The 16,241-nt window shown below is 43.3% G+C and overlaps 1 protein-coding gene across 2 annotated transcripts; it reads right to left on the reverse strand.

Moving 5' to 3' along the window:
- Positions 1 to 195: 195 nt before the first annotated feature.
- Positions 196 to 12,095, reverse strand: HEY2 (hes related family bHLH transcription factor with YRPW motif 2). 2 transcript variants are annotated; one of them, XM_019418259.2, is made up of 5 exons: positions 11,830 to 12,095; positions 9,820 to 9,898; positions 9,603 to 9,686; positions 7,223 to 7,304; positions 196 to 2,820 (listed from the first exon to the last, which is right to left on the reverse strand). In XM_019418259.2, exons 1-5 carry the CDS (start codon positions 11,910 to 11,912, stop codon positions 2,135 to 2,137), a joined length of 1,014 nt encoding a protein of 337 aa, XP_019273804.1. In that variant the 5' UTR covers positions 11,913 to 12,095; the 3' UTR covers positions 196 to 2,134. The 2 variants fall into 2 exon arrangements, with proteins under 2 accessions (XP_019273804.1, XP_019273805.1); XM_019418260.2 differs by lacking the exon at positions 11,830 to 12,095 and adding an exon at positions 11,476 to 11,638.
- Between the last annotated feature and the right edge of the window lie 4,146 nt (positions 12,096 to 16,241).

A 16,241-nucleotide genomic window follows, 5' to 3' on the forward strand; every position in this document is an offset into this window, starting at 1 on the left:
AACAAAGTGATCTGGTTTTGCTCATATTTTACCCACATACAGACAGAAATTAGAAAAACTATATACTTAATTTTTCAAAACTAAAATAATGTTAGAAACCTCACACTTTTCCCCTTAATAGCATAACTGACATGAATAAAAACATTCTTTTTTTAAAAATTCTTACGTTTGGCCCAATAGCTTCAGGAACTGAAATAATCTCTTCTAGGCTTTATTGAAGGAGGGATATGTGCACAATTTCTATAGCATCAAAAGAAAGTTTCATTGAGGTAGGTACAGAGGATTTCTCATCAGGAAGCATGTATATGCTTATCACATATACAGGTGATGTTTTAAAAACCCTCTACAAATGTTTTTGAGTTACAAGATGTATGACACATTCTAGCTTATTATCCCAGGTTCAATGTACTATTATTTGGAGCTCTTGTATTTGCACTTTTCTAAGAACCACGGTTAAGAATAAAAGGCAGAGAAAACTGATCACTTCCTGTCTCCAAATAATGTCAAACCCGCCTATGCTGAATTGATATACAAGCTCAGATAAACACTATTTTCAGGCAAGCTGTGAATTATATTAAATGACTCTGAAAGTGAAAAAGAAAAGCCACGGCTTAAATTGTTAGTGAAGGAAGGCCTTGCTTGAAATTCATGTCAACTTTCCATTCTGCAAAGCAACTCATCCACATAGAAATAGTCAAAAAAAGGACTTCATTTAATTAGTGATATTTAGACTTTTGCATAGAAAAAGGTTACAAAGTAATGCAAAAAGGACTAGGTACAATAATTTTAAAACAAATATTTAAAAGTATAATTTTGTATAATGTTTAACATTCTCATGTTTATTGCTTTCTCCACACAGCAGAGAAATGAAGTGCGTAATAATACATGCTGTGTCTTTACCTTTCAAACATAAAATCTCACGTGCTCAATTTCAATGTATTAAGAGATTATTTTGTCATTAAAAATAAAAAAAAAACACCGTTATGCAGCACTAGTCTAGGCATGAACAAAAAATAATTTATGTACATCCCACTGCATACATTCATCTTGATTTGGGATCAAATGCAATCATGAGCTTGACAAAGAGCATTTAAAAATCGTGGCTTTTCTCTTCCCAATGCTCTCTCCCTGTCTCGTCACCTCCAGAAATGCAGCTTTTCCCAAAGGGCGACAAGAATAGGTATTACACATTATCAGGACAAAATGAAGAGGATAAATACGTAAAAACAGTCCAAATGAAACAATAAATTAACCTAAACTTTTAGACACTGGAGAGTTTTCAAGTTGGCATGAATCAAATAGCTTCTGGGGGGCACATGGTAGGCAAGTGCTTCTAGGTGCACTCTATGTATGGTTTTACATAAAGAAGCACCAAATTTTGAGCCATGGAAAAAAAAAAGTGCCTGGGGGCTTGCAGGCAGGGCAGAAATGGCTGTTAATCTGAGCACTGATGGAATAATTGCTTATACCAATGCATTGCTAAATGTCACCATTTGGCAGGCAAGTCTGTACAAAGAAAGAAAACTAAGATAAAACTAGGTCTTTCAACTTGAAAATTATTTTCAGCAATCCTTTTGGCCAACAAAAACCTCTTGGTTTCAACAGAGTACTCTTCGCTGGCATTTTATTAAAATGTCTGCAGCCTAATGCAAGACTTCTGTCCCTTTCCTGTCTTAACCTAACCTCTATGATCTTCTTTACTTGTGCAATGTTAATCTGTTCACAAGAAAACTTTACTAGCTCAGGCACTTATGAAACACAAATATTTTTTTTCCATCTAGTTTCAAGAGAATCCAGTCAGGGTTTTGGTTTTGTTTTTTTTTTTTCTTCCCCAATTCAGACATACTGATGCACTCCTGGATGGTACAGTCCATATATTTCCCAGGAAACTTCTAAATGAAAACAAGTGTGAAGTTTTCAAAAGTTGCTGATGTCAGTTACCAAGCTGCCTTAAACAAAACAAGAGAGAAAAGATAATACCACATTTCCACTTGTGAGGTTTGTGTCTCAAATAGCTTTATTGTTCCTTTGTGGATCTGTAGACATCTGTATGGCTACTTTCAGGGTGCAGAGGTTTAAGCTGACTCTGAAATGAAGGACATTCAGTTACTATTGCAAAAAGTTCAATGCAAACTTAAAAAGCTCCCACTTCTGTCCCCCAGGGTCGGTAAGGTTTACTGTTTGTTCCGCCGCTTGTCTGCTGAGGGCTGGAGGTGGCTGACACCGTTAGGGGCGGGCTGATGGCGGTGGCGGCTGCCACTGCTGCAGCTGCGTTCGGGGGGAGCATGGGGAAGGCCCCCGCGAAGGACAGAGGGAAGCTGTGCGCGGCTGCGGTGGCTGCTGCAGCGGCTGCGTGGACAGTGGCCGAGAGGGACAAGAGAGAGGTGGACAGAGGTGGCACGCAGGGGGCAACGCTGCCCGTTGACGGCATCCGAAGGGCAGAATCGGCGTGGGCAAACGTGGCCGTGAGCAGGGCGGAGCCGTGGGCAGGAGGCACTTCTGAAGCCGTGGAGAGGCGACAAGGCGTTGACTCGGAGGCGTGGAGTCCGTTGGGTTGGAGCAGGGCAGCGGGGAGATGGTGGAAGGCCGCCGCCCAGTGGTGCGGGTGCAGGGGGTGATGGTGGTGGGCCAGTGAGGACGTCATGGCCGCCGCCTCCCGCTGCGAGGCGCACGTGCTGAGATGAGAGACCAGTCGTACCCGCAGGGGATCCGAGGAGTCCAGGCCCTCCACGGAGCTCAGATACCTGGCCACCTCCGTTAAGCACTCCCGGAATCCAATGCTCATGAAGTCCATGGCAAGAGCATGTGCGTCAAAGTAGCCTAGAAGGGGGTTTGAGTGAAGTGGGGGCCAGGGCAGGGAGTGAGAGAAAACGGCACGATTACTGTGAGTAAACACCAACTGTGCTCCTCTCGGTGCTGCAGAAGATTCAAGCGGGATGACGACCCTTTCTCAAAATGTTGCCAGTTATTTATGGTTGTAACTTCTGCAGAAGAAAGTACACTTTGCAATTCACATGTGTGACAAGGCTGGCAATGCTATATGCTACAGTTGTTCTTGCAACCAAATACTACGGTGGGGAAAAAAATTAAGAACATCCGTGTTTCAAACACTTCCATAAAAAACCAGGAGGGGATGTCTCTCCTTTTGTACGGTGGGATAGTGAAATTCCCTCGTAAACTTTTGCATGGAAGTACCGAGTTTCAGTCTCTTTGTCTCTGTCACATGAGGTGGAGATTAAAGGGTTTATCTGAAACATCCTCACTCTTGGCATTTGTCACAGAGATATGAAATGTATCTTAGCAGCTTGAAGACCTTCTTTAAAAATATGCTAGAATCTCTTAATAAACTCAACAATGTTTTTTGACTGTTTTTTTTTTCAAAGTGAAAACATCTTGTCATTAGTTTGTAACAAAAAGATTTGATGAAAACAAAATGACTTTTTAAAAATCTTGGTTACTAATTTGAAGATCTTACTTTTCTATCATGCAATATCAGGCTGCTTTACTGATAAGAGATTACTATACCTCTTTGCTTTTCTTAAATTTAAATATATATTTCCTTCAGTGGTTAGCTTACATTTTCCTGGCATCTACCCAGGAAAAAGATGTGCATTAATTTTTCAGTGTGTATGCATGCACAGCCCACATCGAAGGTCACTACCGTAAAAATGGCTGGAGCTGGGTCACATTTAGAAGAATCCCTTTTTATCCACTGATAATACACTGGACAGAAAATAATAAAGTATTTTTATTAATAGTGCCAATTTAGGATAGAATAATCAGACAATTGGGGAAATGTCACCACTTTGAATGGGTGACCTCTAATATGTACAAATGCATCTTTTTTCAGATTCTTTCTCATTTGTAACTTTTTTTTTTTTTTAGCTATTTTCAAATTAAAAATTTACTCAGTTTTGGGATATAGGTATATCTAAATGAGAAATACCACAAAGTTATTTTCGTCTAAGGCATTTATATTCTCTTTTTCATGTTTCTGTAGATCAAAGTATTACCTGTTTCATTTATCATCCACTAAAAATTAAACCATCTTATTCTGTAATCAAAGCATTTGGAAAATAGTATTCACAATATTCACAGTCCTAAATAAAGTTAGAATATCAACAGAAATTTGGAAGTCCCAAAAACACATCTGAGGCAAAAAGATACACCTTGAAAACAGTAAAAATAACAGCACAAAGCAGATACAAGAGAATATCATGAAATGTGGGAGATCAGCAACAAAAATAGTTAGCATCCCAGAACTTCAGCTTAGTTAGCAACAAAGTCCCTGGGATTAAGAGGGAAAGCTCTTCCTGAAGACGACGCCTCCGTGGACAGATTTCACATGAGGACCCTCAGGGTTCTTTGCGGGGCATTGCAGGCTTCTAATTTTCATGAGGTAAGGAGGGAGGAAATCAACAGAAGTCAGAGTCCAGAAATGCAGAGGGATCTAGAAATTTAGGTTCCTCTACTAAATTCTCTCTAGAAGCTACCTCAATACCAAGATAGACTATAAAGAATGGAACAACATAATTGGAGCCCCAGGAGCTTCCAAGAATTTTCATGAGCGGGTACAAGATGATTGAAAGTTGTGGTTTGCCAGCTGTATGTTGTTATACGTGGCTGAGTTCTCTGTTGCATATTGAGGAGTATCAATTGTGTAATTCCTATTATGTTGCTGAATGCAGAGGGAAATGGCAACCAACAGCTGTCTCCTGGGAATAGATATTGGGCCAATAATAAAAGCACACAGAGCCATTCCACACCACTTCCTTCATGCCATCACTGTTATGCAGCTTTGAGTGAATAAACTCACAACAACCTTGTGAGGTAGACACTATGGCTATCATCATTTTGCAGATGAGAAAACGGGCTCAGCGAGGGTTAGTAGTTTACCTAGGGTCACAGAGCTAATACATGGCAGATCAAGGATTTGAAACCAGGCAACCCAACTGCAGAGTCTATGCCCTTCACCACTGGGAGGCCCCTACAGCAGTTGTGAGTCTTTGATGATGTGAGCTCACATTGCCCGCCCCTCCTGTTTAAGGCCCACATTTTCTCCTATGGGATGACCTCTCTAATGACTTGGCAGTCAGGCGACTTGTGTGGAGCTTGCTTGGAAATGTCTGTTCATAAACTATTCTGGGATGAATTTTAGGACTGTTCAGGTAGCCAAGAATAGCAACCAAGAATGGAACTTAGTTTTTATAATAAGGCATAAGAACAATATTACTCTTTAGAAGTATAGCTCATGCCAAATATTTGAAACCCTGATAAGAATTCTTGGCCTTGTGGTGAACAACACCAAGGGAGGCAGAGCAATCAAAAAGCTGTTCCTGCACCATCACTAACTCAACTAGTCTTCTACATCTGAAGTAGCAGGTGCAGAGACAAAATCATGGGGCTGAAAGTGCTTTAGAGCTCAGAGTGCTAGTGTAGGCCTCACAGTACTGCAGAGCACTTCTGCCTTGGGTTAAAGGTCAAGCAGCAGCCAAGCTGGGCTGGATCACTGGCTTCTACGATTTCATCCAGTTCTCCTCTATTATGTAAGAACTTTTACATCCTATTCTGAGGGTTACATTTTAATGATTAGAAATCACAATTCCATACCCATGCAGGATGGTTTCTAGAGAAGGTGGGCTTCTCTTTAAAGTGTTTACTTCCCACCTAAAAGATTGTGAAGGCCAGTGCTGATGTTTTGTTTTTTCAGTTTACTTATTTTGAGAGAGAGAGAGAGAGAGAAAACGAACGAACAAACAGGGGAGGGGCAGAAAGAGAGGGAGAGAGAGAATCCCAGGCAGCTTCCACACCATCAGTGAGGAGCCCAATGTGGGGCTTGAACCCATGTACTGTGAGATCAGGACCCAAGCCAAAACCAAGAGTTGGACACTTAACCAGCTGAGTCATCCAGGCACCCCCAGGGCTGATGTTCTAAAGGGCTTCAGGGGCGCCTGGGTGGCTCAGTCGGTTGAGCATCTGACTTCGGCTCAGGTCATGATCTCACAGCTTGTGAGTTCGAGCCCCGCATCAGGCTCTGTGCTGACGGCTCAGAGCCTGGAGCCTGCTTCTGCTTCTGTGTCTCCCTCTCTCTCTGCCCGTAACCTACTCACATTCTGTCTCTCTTTCAAAAATAAATAAATATTTAAAAAAATTAAAAAATAAATAAATAAAGGGCTTCAGCAGTATGGCCATACTGGAGTTAAGTACTGAAGTACTTCTATACCAATTGGTAAATAGCTACTTCCCTCCAATGCTTTGGCTCTGCTCTGATCTAGGGAAAACTGTGATACTATGTGATAAAAAGCTAATGCTGAGCAGAGAAGCCTCCAGGATGGAGGGAAGCACTTAGCCCCTGGTGGTACCCTCTCCCAACCCAGTTGTCAAATGTACTGAGTAACAAAAATACTCTCGGTTAAGGTGAATAGCAAAGGCTTGCTTGAAGGCTAAAAACAATACAAAAGGGCAAAATCAAGTCTCAGTAACATGTGAGAAGAAGGATAATAAAATGTGAATAAGTTATTACAGCTTTCAGGATCTCAAGTCTATTTTCAATATAACATGAGGGTCCATCCCTGACCTCTGGATGATTCTAGTACAGAAGATATCTCTCCAGGGCACTGGGCCAGGGGCACCTATTCCTGTTTGCTCTCTGCAGGAATGACTGCTCCATTAGTAGTTTCCAGTCCAGAGAATTACTACCTACACTTCAAATGTTCTGTCTGGTCCAAACCCAAGACCAAGCAAAATCTGAAAACAATGAAAATAATTCTTAAGTCAATTCCTTTGAAATAGTTGTACTGTATTGAGTCCCAGCCTTGATCTAATGGAGTCTGGGGGAAGGGAAAGAAGAAGAGAAAAAGATTGCCTTTAACCTCCTGTTTATGTTTGGATGTTTGTGTGTTTGTTTTGTCTTTCTGTACAGATTCCAGCATGTGCTTCTGAGGTCCCAAACAAATCTCTGACCAGGCTGCTGTGAATGAAGCTTTACTCCCACAGTATTATGAAAGCAAACACAAGCCCAGGGTCAAGTGCTTCTTTTGTTCCAGAAGTTCTTTCCCACGAGTTCAATCCTGCCATTAGCATTGATTTCTACAGCTTTAATCTGGGACCTCCTATCTCAGCTTGTTAAAGAACTGTTCAACTATGACTTTCCTATAATCTTAGGGGAGGGGAATGAAAAGAGAAAGGCGGAAAGGGGGTAAAAATGAAGTCACCTACTTACCTTTACCCCCAGTTGCCTGAAGCATCTTTAAATGATCTACTGTCATTTGCAGTATTTCGGCTTTCTCTAACTTTGCAGATCCCTGCATAAACAAATCATGAAGTCTTATAAGTCCTATGGAAACTGACTTGGAACATTTTACACTGGATTTTCAATTTTTCTTCTCACTAGAAAAGTCTAAATTTAATTTTTTTCATAGAAAAATCTGAATTCTTTGCAAACTTTACATGCAAACAATAATTATTACATCATACCTAATGACAGATATTTGCCAATTTATCATTTAAAGACTAAAAGGCATAACAAATAATTTTTTAATCATATGATTAAACTATATTCCTAAGATTACTCCACTAAAACTATTACACTGCAAAAATGTCAAATCTTGTATCCAATCTCTACCCTATATTGGGGGACATTCAACAGTCTAGATCAGCTGAATCCAACTCTGAAGGTTAAGGAAATAGGATCTTAGCAAATTAGATTTTTCAAAAATAAAAAGTCCTAGTAAGCCTTTAAGATACACCCCTGGTAAGGAGAACCAAAAACAAAAAAGGGAAGACTTAAGGTTTTTTGGGGTTTTTTTTTTCCAAAAATTACCAGCAGGTGTCACTGTGAATGCCAAGTTCATAAACAAGAAAGCATAATTTACTCCTACCTAGTAAGCATCAGAAATGCTTAAAGATTATTTGAACCCTTTAGAACAGTTCTTAATAAAATGCCTTGGGAATATATTTATACGTTCTACTTTTCAAAATAAGGCAACCTCTAGAAACCAACCAAAACACAAAATGTGCCACCTTGAACTGCCTCAGAGGACTCTGGGTAGCTTCTAATTTCCTGGAAAAACTAAATAATTAAATCAATGTGTCTTTCTCAAAAGGAAACTGAAGTTTTCTTCAAGTTCCTATGCTCTACTTTTTTGTGAAAATTATCAGCACCCTGTACATGGTGAGAGTGCCAGAGTCATTGAAACCGCTAGAAAGAACACTCTTCTAATCACACCGTAACAGGGCCAGCTCGCCAGGGTTGGTAGCCAAGCCTGGCAAATGGGAAAGCCTGTGTTTATGGTAACTAACTGCCAAACAACTGAGGTTAGCTTTTAAGGTTTAAGTCGACATTTAAGAAAAAAAAATCTAACAAACTGATGGGAAAAATACTCACCAAATAACTGCAGACATTTTGGTACCCAAAGTGAAAACAGTGATTACTGATGTTTTCATTTTCAGCCTATTGTCATTGAAAATGTTACTAATCAAAACTACAATTTCCACGTTACATTTAGCTTACCAAAGTCGGTTTCAGCATATAGGTATCTTTTTTTTTCTCTCACAAATGTATAATCAAGAGCCTGTTACATCTTGCACTTCTGTCAATATTCACTTTTTCCATCAAGATGTACAGGAGTTTCAGTGAAAGTAATAACAAAATTGCAGTTTCTGGATAATTGCCAAGGGCTTTTGTAGGGCTTGCTGTATAATGTTTGTAGTTCATGAAGTAAACAACAAAATGACATAAACAAACAACTGCTGTCTTATACGCTATTCGAATTAAATTGAAAGTATTTCCAACAGTGTATGATGCCATATTCTTTGAAAGATGCTCTTAGAAATCTGTGCCATTAGCCATTGTGGCAAGAGATATAAAACTTTTCCAAGAAAACAAAGGAAGATTTAAACATTTGGCTTCCTCCCTTTCTAAGTATGCAAAAAAAAAAAAAATTTATTTTATTATTTTTTTTTTTTTGGTAAAGGAATACTTGAATTCTGAAAGAGGGAATTGTTGGCTAGTTTTATTTTTATCAAACTTCCAAAGAGATGCCCCAAATAGAACACCACTCTATTAATCTAGGGATTAAAAATGAAACTAAATGATTTGGTAAATAAATTGTATTAGTATTACCATTCAGGAACTAGAGCTAGAAATGTTACTTCCTGGACTTTTGTTATTTTTAAAATAAAAAGCGCTTCTTTTTTTTTTTAGCAGTTTACAAAAAAGTGAAATTTTGTGATATATATGTGTGTGTGTGTGTGTGTGTGTGTGTGTGTGTGTGTGTGTGTGTATTTAAAGAGTACGACATACAGCTGGGTTTTGAACAAAACCACTACTGGTCTTCATAGAAAGAACAGAGAAAGCATGAACACTGTTACCCTTAAGGGAAAATAAGCTGAAGAATGGAAATGTTTTTCAACTTCATGATGGATTATGTTTTTAATAGTTTTGCCACAACAAAGCATTTTATTGAAATAGCTGCTCTGTGCCAGATCAGGGCACATACACCATTATTTTAATGAGCTTTAACAAGAACCCACATTCCCAGATGAGAGAATCAGATTTTCTGAGTCTTTTGGTAGGGTGGTCAGGGGTGAGGGTTGCTTACTTGTTTCTCAAAAGCAGTTGGCACCAGTCGTCTCAACTCCGATAAACTGTTATTTATCCGATCTCGACGCCTTTTCTCTATTATCTATCCCAAAGAAAGCAACACAACAACAAAAATTTATGAATACACAAATGATAAAATTACTCTTAATGGAAGAACACCACTGTTATACATTAGTCTGAATCACATGAACTAAAAAGAAAAAAAAATCACATACCCCTCTCCTTTTCTTTCTTGCCATAATCTGAGATGTTGTTGTTGGGGAATTCGATCTAATCACAGAGCTAGTACTTTGCCTGTGAAACAGGAACAGTACATCAGGTGCTGCATTAACATAACAATGGTTTCTTCTGGGTACTTCATAGCACCCATTAAATATTGAGCGACTGCACAGCTCAGGTCTATATTATTTTATTCTTAATTCTTACTTTTCTCTTAACATACTTTGTTTTCAGCCCTTATATCTCTTTCCATGCCTTTTTTTTTTTTTTAACAAGTAATCCAGACGCCAAATCCATTGGCAAAAACATCTCTCAACTTTTAAGTCTTGCAGTGAAAAAATTACAGGCCGACAGAATGAGAAGTTAGAAATTAGTACTTCCTGGTGCCACTCAAAAATGTTTCTTGAAAATCAGCTAATCTCTAATAGCATCCTTCCTGCACCCTCCTCGTCAGACCCACTAAGCAAAGCAAAGCAATTTTAAAATAAAAGCCATGTTTAGCACCACTATCAAACAGATATAAGGTCATCACATGTCAAACTGTTGTCCCTAGATGCAATCTTCAAAATAAACAGAAGTTATCTTACTATCTCAAAACTTCAATTAGACATATCTCACAACAGAAAAAAAAATGTAATGTTTTGTATACTAATCTTCCAAAAGAATGCCCCAAATTAAATACGGCACTGATAGGGAAATTAAAATTACATCAACTACTAGGTAAATGTTTTAGTTTGAAAACGAAACTGTAGGTGAGTATCCCCTCGTCTTCAAGCTAAGCTTAAATCTCTATAGGGGCTGCAATCAATCTTGAGTTTACTAATGAAAAGATATTTTATACTGAAAGTTCAATCAATTATCACCTATAACTTTTATGATGCTTTCTAGTTTGTACATGTTTCTCTTCATAATTCGTGGATACTATGCTTCTTTATGTTCTCGAATTCTCCAGGTTGCTGTTATTTGCTCTTTCATTTTAGAAATGTTGCACACACCAGGTTCTTATTACCTCACCTTCTCACTTCTGGATCTTATTTCTGAATTAACTGTCTCCCTCAGTCCCACCCCATCTCAACTGGTTTCATCTTTCACAAGGCTTCTTCTGTTTTTCAGATCTCATTTTTTTAAGACGACACACACTTTAAAAATAATTAAAAGATACTTTGCAAACGCTTCCTGTAAATATCTTTGCTGTTGCTGATTTCACGCTTTGGCTTGTGCTTACGAGAATAACGATGTGGAAAGAAAACCAGTATTCCAAAGGTAGGAAGAATTTTGCTCTTTGAGTGACAGCTGCAGATAAATAATTAAGGAGCTTGTGGGGATGCCAATTAGAAGCAATTATCATTTGACCCGCCTTGGCACTAAAATGCCTCGGTAATCTCCCTCTGTCACTGGAAAGTGGAGGTCTGGCTTCTGTGATCACGACTCCGATCTTTTCCAGACTTAACAGCAAGCAGTCGAAGAGATGATCTACGCCCGAAACGATCCGTCACTCACTCTCCCGTAAACCCACTCACACACGGCCAACGGAAAGCTTAACCTCCTTAGCCTTAACATCGCAAACTACTTTAATGTCTCCAAAAGGCAAGTCATCATTTTAGGCTCTTGAAACTTAAAAAAAAAAAAATTCAATCTGTTTTGCTCTTCACCTGGCCCATCCTTAAAGTGCTCCCACAGTTTCAGAGGCGGGGGCGTCGCCCGTCGCCAGCCGGTCCGCTTGCCTAACGCTGACAGCCTGGGACCCTCCCTCGCCAACTCCTGCGCAGTCTTTCAGTCGCGTCCCCTTTCCTCTCCGCCCCACCCCTGGTGTGAAAGCCGACATCCCCCGCCCCACCGCAACGCACGCTCCGTGAGCGCCCACCGCTCAAAATTTCCCGGGCAAAACTTTCCCCGCTATGTTAGGACGCCGCGGAGAGGAGCCTTGGGATTTCCAAGGAGCCGCTCGCGCACAAAGCTCCCCGACGCCTCGGGCTCCGGGCAGTTCCCGTCGAGCCCGCGCTCACCCCGAGTAATTGTTCTCGCTCCCCACGTCGATGGTCTCGTCCATGTCGCTCTCGGAGGTCGTCTCCTCGCAAGGGCGCTTCATCGCGGCGAAGACGGCGCTGGGCACAGCCCAGCCCGAGCCACCGACGCCGAGCGGGGCGCAGCGCCCTCCCTGCCTGCCTCCTCCCTTCCTCCCTCCCTCTCTGGGCCCGGGCAGGCGCGGCTCCCGCGGCGACGCGGTCGGCTCCTCGCGGCTCTTTCCCACGCCGCAGCCGAGCTCGGCCGCAAGAACCGGCGCCGGCCACGCCCCTCCGCGCGGGCGGGGCCACCTCGCCCGCCTCCCGCGCGCAGGCCCCGGCCGCCCCGCCGGGTTCCGCCTCCTCGGGGTCGGCGTGGCCCACGATTGGTTGGGGCGGAGGGGCGGGGCCGCGCTCGCCAATGCTCGCGGCGGAGGCTTCTGCAGAGGCGTGGGAACGCGGCCGCGCACCTGGGGTCCCGGAGCTGCGCGCGGGCGGGAGAGGCAGCGGCGAGCCAGAGCGTGAGGTTGATAGCTCCCGCTAGGGCAGCACGCGGACGTGGGCGCGAGCGCGGCGAGAGAAGGCCGCTGAGGGGCGGGCTCCGGACCTCGGGTTTCGGCCCTCCTCCTCACCCCCCCACAGTCTGACGGTGAAGTTTCTGTCTTGTGTTTAAAGAATAACTCCAAGCGCGTGGCTGAGTGTGAGCGAGCGTGTAGTGACGTTGGGAGGCGCCGTGGCTTAACCGAACCGCCCCACTCGGCCGTCCCTCGTCTGGACCAAAACTGCTGACTGGCTGACCCTGACGGTCACATTTGCCCTCTGGGGTTTTAGAAAACCTTAAATGAAAGTTGCTTTTCTCCCTGGCAACTCTCGAGGCTGCTTCCGCGGCCTCTGGGCTGTGGACAGATAAGGACGTGAGTTTCCCCGACCAGGTACTTAACCGCTGGCTGTCGGAGGGTCTGAGGTCGGCTACCATGTGACGTTCGCTTTGCTCTAAATCAGTTATTTCCATTTGGCCACAGGGGCCTTGGGTAGTAGACTCCGCTGAGTAGACTGTGAGCCGGAGTTGTGTCTCCTCCGGCGGCGGGAAAGACTAGAGCAATGGTGCAGGTATTTCAGGACACACTTTTAGTAGTTTTTCAACTTCGAGGTTTTCGGGCTTGGATTACCCGGATGATGGCAGTTCTCCGCTCCCCTTGGTGTGTGCCGTCGCAGCGGCAGAGTTCATTAGAATCCCGAACGTGAAAAAACCAAGCTTGGAAAATCAGTTTGTTTTCTAAAGGACGAATTCGTGTCCTGTGTTCAGTGCATTAGACAACGTGGGTTGTAAAAACTACAGAAGTGCTTGGAAAACATGTTTTTAAGCGGCTCTTCCCTGTGTTGCGGGGCTTGGAGAGGCTACGCCGACGTGCCTCCGCGAGGGCAGGAGCTGGGCAGACCCAGAGCGAGAGGCGGCGTCGGCTCGCCCGCCCCGGCGCCGCGGTACCGGGAGGCGGGCGGCGGGTTGGTCGCGGGCGAGCCGGAGGCTTCTTGCTCCGGGACAGCTCCGTGCTTAGTGGAGAAACGGCTCTGAGAAAGGGGCGTCTGTCATTCATCACAACCCTCCGCCACGGACGGATTCCTGATTTTCTAGGGATCTGATTAGGGCGTCCCTTTGACACTCCATTCTGTCCCCACACAAGACCGGCGCGGGCGGGGAGGAGGAGAGGAAAGGATGCGACGGGAAAAGACTGGGCCCGGGCGGGGGTTGGGCGGGGGAGAGCGGGAAGGACGTGCAGCCAGCGTGTTAAGCCCTCATTAAAACACAAAACCCCTTCCCCACACGCCCTCGTTTCTTTTGTGCGGTCCCCACCGCGGTGCCTGCAATAACCGTGTGAACAGAAATCCAAAACGTTTCATCCTGACTTCTGAAACTTAACCCCAGGCAAAATACACAGTCGGCGGGGGCCGAGCGGGCCCTGGTGGGCTGGACCAGGTCAGCTCAGGACGCCCGGGACGCGGGGGTGGGGGGCGATGACCCCCCCGCCCCCCCCCCGCCCAATTCGGCCGTCGGCCTCAGGGTGGGAGCCCAATCCGCGCGGGTCTCTGGGCCTGTGCTGGTCTGCAGTGGCTGAGTAGCTGGGCAAGCCGAACGCAGCTGAGCCGGCCCGCATCCCTCGGGCTCTCTGACCTCCCCTACGCCACTCAGCTCCAGATCCCCGCAGGCCTGCGGGGCTGAGCCCGACGCGCGTGTTGTCCGCCCCGCATCCAAGGAGGATGTGCCAATGACCTGTCCGCTCAGGCCACAGGTGAATGCGCTCCAGCAGGCCTGGCGCGAACTCAACCTTCACAACTTTCAGAGAGGGCTGCACGTCTTTCTAAAAACAAATGCCTACAGGTGCAATTAACGTTTGCCACAAGAGCAAGTAATCCCGCGCTTCTAAACGCCAGAGGCAAAACCTGAGATAGTCACTGAAAAAAAAAAAAAATAGAGTTCATTCTCACTATATTAGTGCATTTGGTTACTATAATTGTGAAAAATTGCAAAGAGGAAAACGGTTTGCTTGCAATAAAGTAGCAACTACTTATATATAGTTTTTCCACATTTGCCTTTGAAGACTTAACTGTTCTAACGTGTTATAAAGAAAAATACAGCACGGAAAAACACACGCGGATTTAATGTCGATTACTATTATTATTATTATTATTATTATTTTTTTTTTTTTTACAAAGAGAGTCATGTATTAAAACCTTTTGGAAAACCGCTGGCACATGGTAAGCGCTGTATAAGTCTTTTAAATAAACAAGAATGCTTAAGACAAAAGACCTCGGTGTTATATGCTCACTTATATGCAAAATACTTAATAGTAATTAGGAAGCATGGGATTTTTCAATCAGGTCTTTTATTTCCCTCAAGTATCCTATTTGACTATCTCCTGGTTAGGCGTCTTGCCTGATCTGTCTTCCACTGAAAGTGATTCTCAGGTCAGAGGAGGAAACAGAAGGAGGAAACTCTTTAAAACGCCCCAGTTTGCTTAGGAACCGTTGTGGATTGTCGGGGGCTGGAGGGGGCTGGAGGGGTGGCCAGTGCGGAGAGAAAGAAAAGAGAATGAGAGAGCGGCGGGATTTCAAGCCTCAACGCCCCTCCGCTACATGCTTTTCAGCGAAAGTTGGTTGAAGGCTTACTAAGAGCCGGGACAGAAGAAAAGATGTCCGATTGCAGAGCAAACCGCGGTTCTTTCCTTTTCAGAGATTTGTACAATGAGATAATGAGACCCAAAGATATGAAGGACTTTCCTAGAAACGAAATGCCATTAGGAGAGAAAGCCCAGAGCGACGGATCTAAAGGGAATGGAGGAGGGGAGAATCTGCCGTCTTCCCGAAATTGGTCATCTAGCTCATGTTTTGTGCTTATGTGATTTAGCTCACTTAAAGACATGAGAGTGAGATATCGAAAGCCAAGATCTGGAAACCTCAGACTCAATGGCCCTGATCCCCTTCCCCAGTTCTTCTCCCACCCATTTAATTTTACAGCTGTTTAAATTACAATTTTTGTATTTGTATTAATAAGTTTGGTGGTATTGACCTAGTTTTATCTTGTCCCACAAAATTTGAGTTTTCTTGCACAAATTAATGAAGTGATTGCTTTGCTGTAATTCTGAAATTCTCCTGGCAGTATTTTGGAAAGGAACCTGGGAATTAAAAAAAAAAAATCTTCTTGGTCTGCTTTTTTGTTCATTAGAGCACTCTAATGTTTCAAAATCACTTGTCATATGTTTTGGTATTTGTGACTTCTTTGAATCCTTTGAGGTGCTCCTTACAATTACTTAAAAAGTATCTGCCATTCCAATGTTTGGCTTCTCTTAAGTCACCAAGGCATGGCACCATTTAAAAAAAATGTTTAATTTAGTTCTCAGTGAGATTGCAGGCAGTTCTGTTATGTAAAGACTTTTATGTTAGTCTGAGAAACCTAAGTGCACAGAGTTCAAATTGAGCAGTCTAATTTTTTGCCCTATCTGAAATACGTATTATAATTATTTACACAGCTTTCTCTTGCAAAGGGAAGATAAACAGGTTGCTGAGAAGTGGTAGTCTATTTGCAATTGCTGGGGCAGGTGACCAGCACGTGCATCTGTGGGCAGCTTTGTTGGGCTGCCCTCCCTGACTACAGGGCTATTGTGAGCTGGCAATGCTTTAAAGTGTGTGAAAAAGCTGCCCCCTGAGAGTGGAGGCCAAGGGCAAGATCCTTGTAAATTTTAATACCTTTCTCAACATCAGGCTGGCAGAAGGCAGGCCAACCGAGGGTCATGTAAGACAGAACACATGTTAGGAAGGCACTAAAGTAAAACAAAGCTGAAAGCAAGTGCCAATTTAGGCCCACCAACCTTGAAGTCATTGATAAAAGGGAAATGCTTTACTAGCTAACAATTATTTTT

Source organism: Panthera pardus, unplaced genomic scaffold (genome assembly GCF_024362965.1).
Source record: "Panthera pardus isolate Hobbes unplaced genomic scaffold, ASM2436296v1 HiC_scaffold_17, whole genome shotgun sequence".
NCBI lineage: Eukaryota > Metazoa > Chordata > Mammalia > Carnivora > Felidae > Panthera > Panthera pardus.

Excerpts from the sequence above, each read along its gene's own strand:
- HEY2 (XM_019418259.2), bottom strand. The coding sequence starts at position 11,912 with ATGAAGCGCCCTTGCGAGGAGACGACCTCCGAGAGCGACATGGACGAG. Across the intron at positions 9,899-11,829 it reads AGCGAGAACAATTACTCGGG|GCAAAGTACTAGCTCTGTGA; the intron begins GTGAGCGCGGGC and ends CCTGTTTCACAG. Across the intron at positions 2,821-7,222 it reads TCAGGCAACTGGGGGTAAAG|GCTACTTTGACGCACATGCT; the intron begins GTAAGTAGGTGA and ends ACCCCCTTCTAG.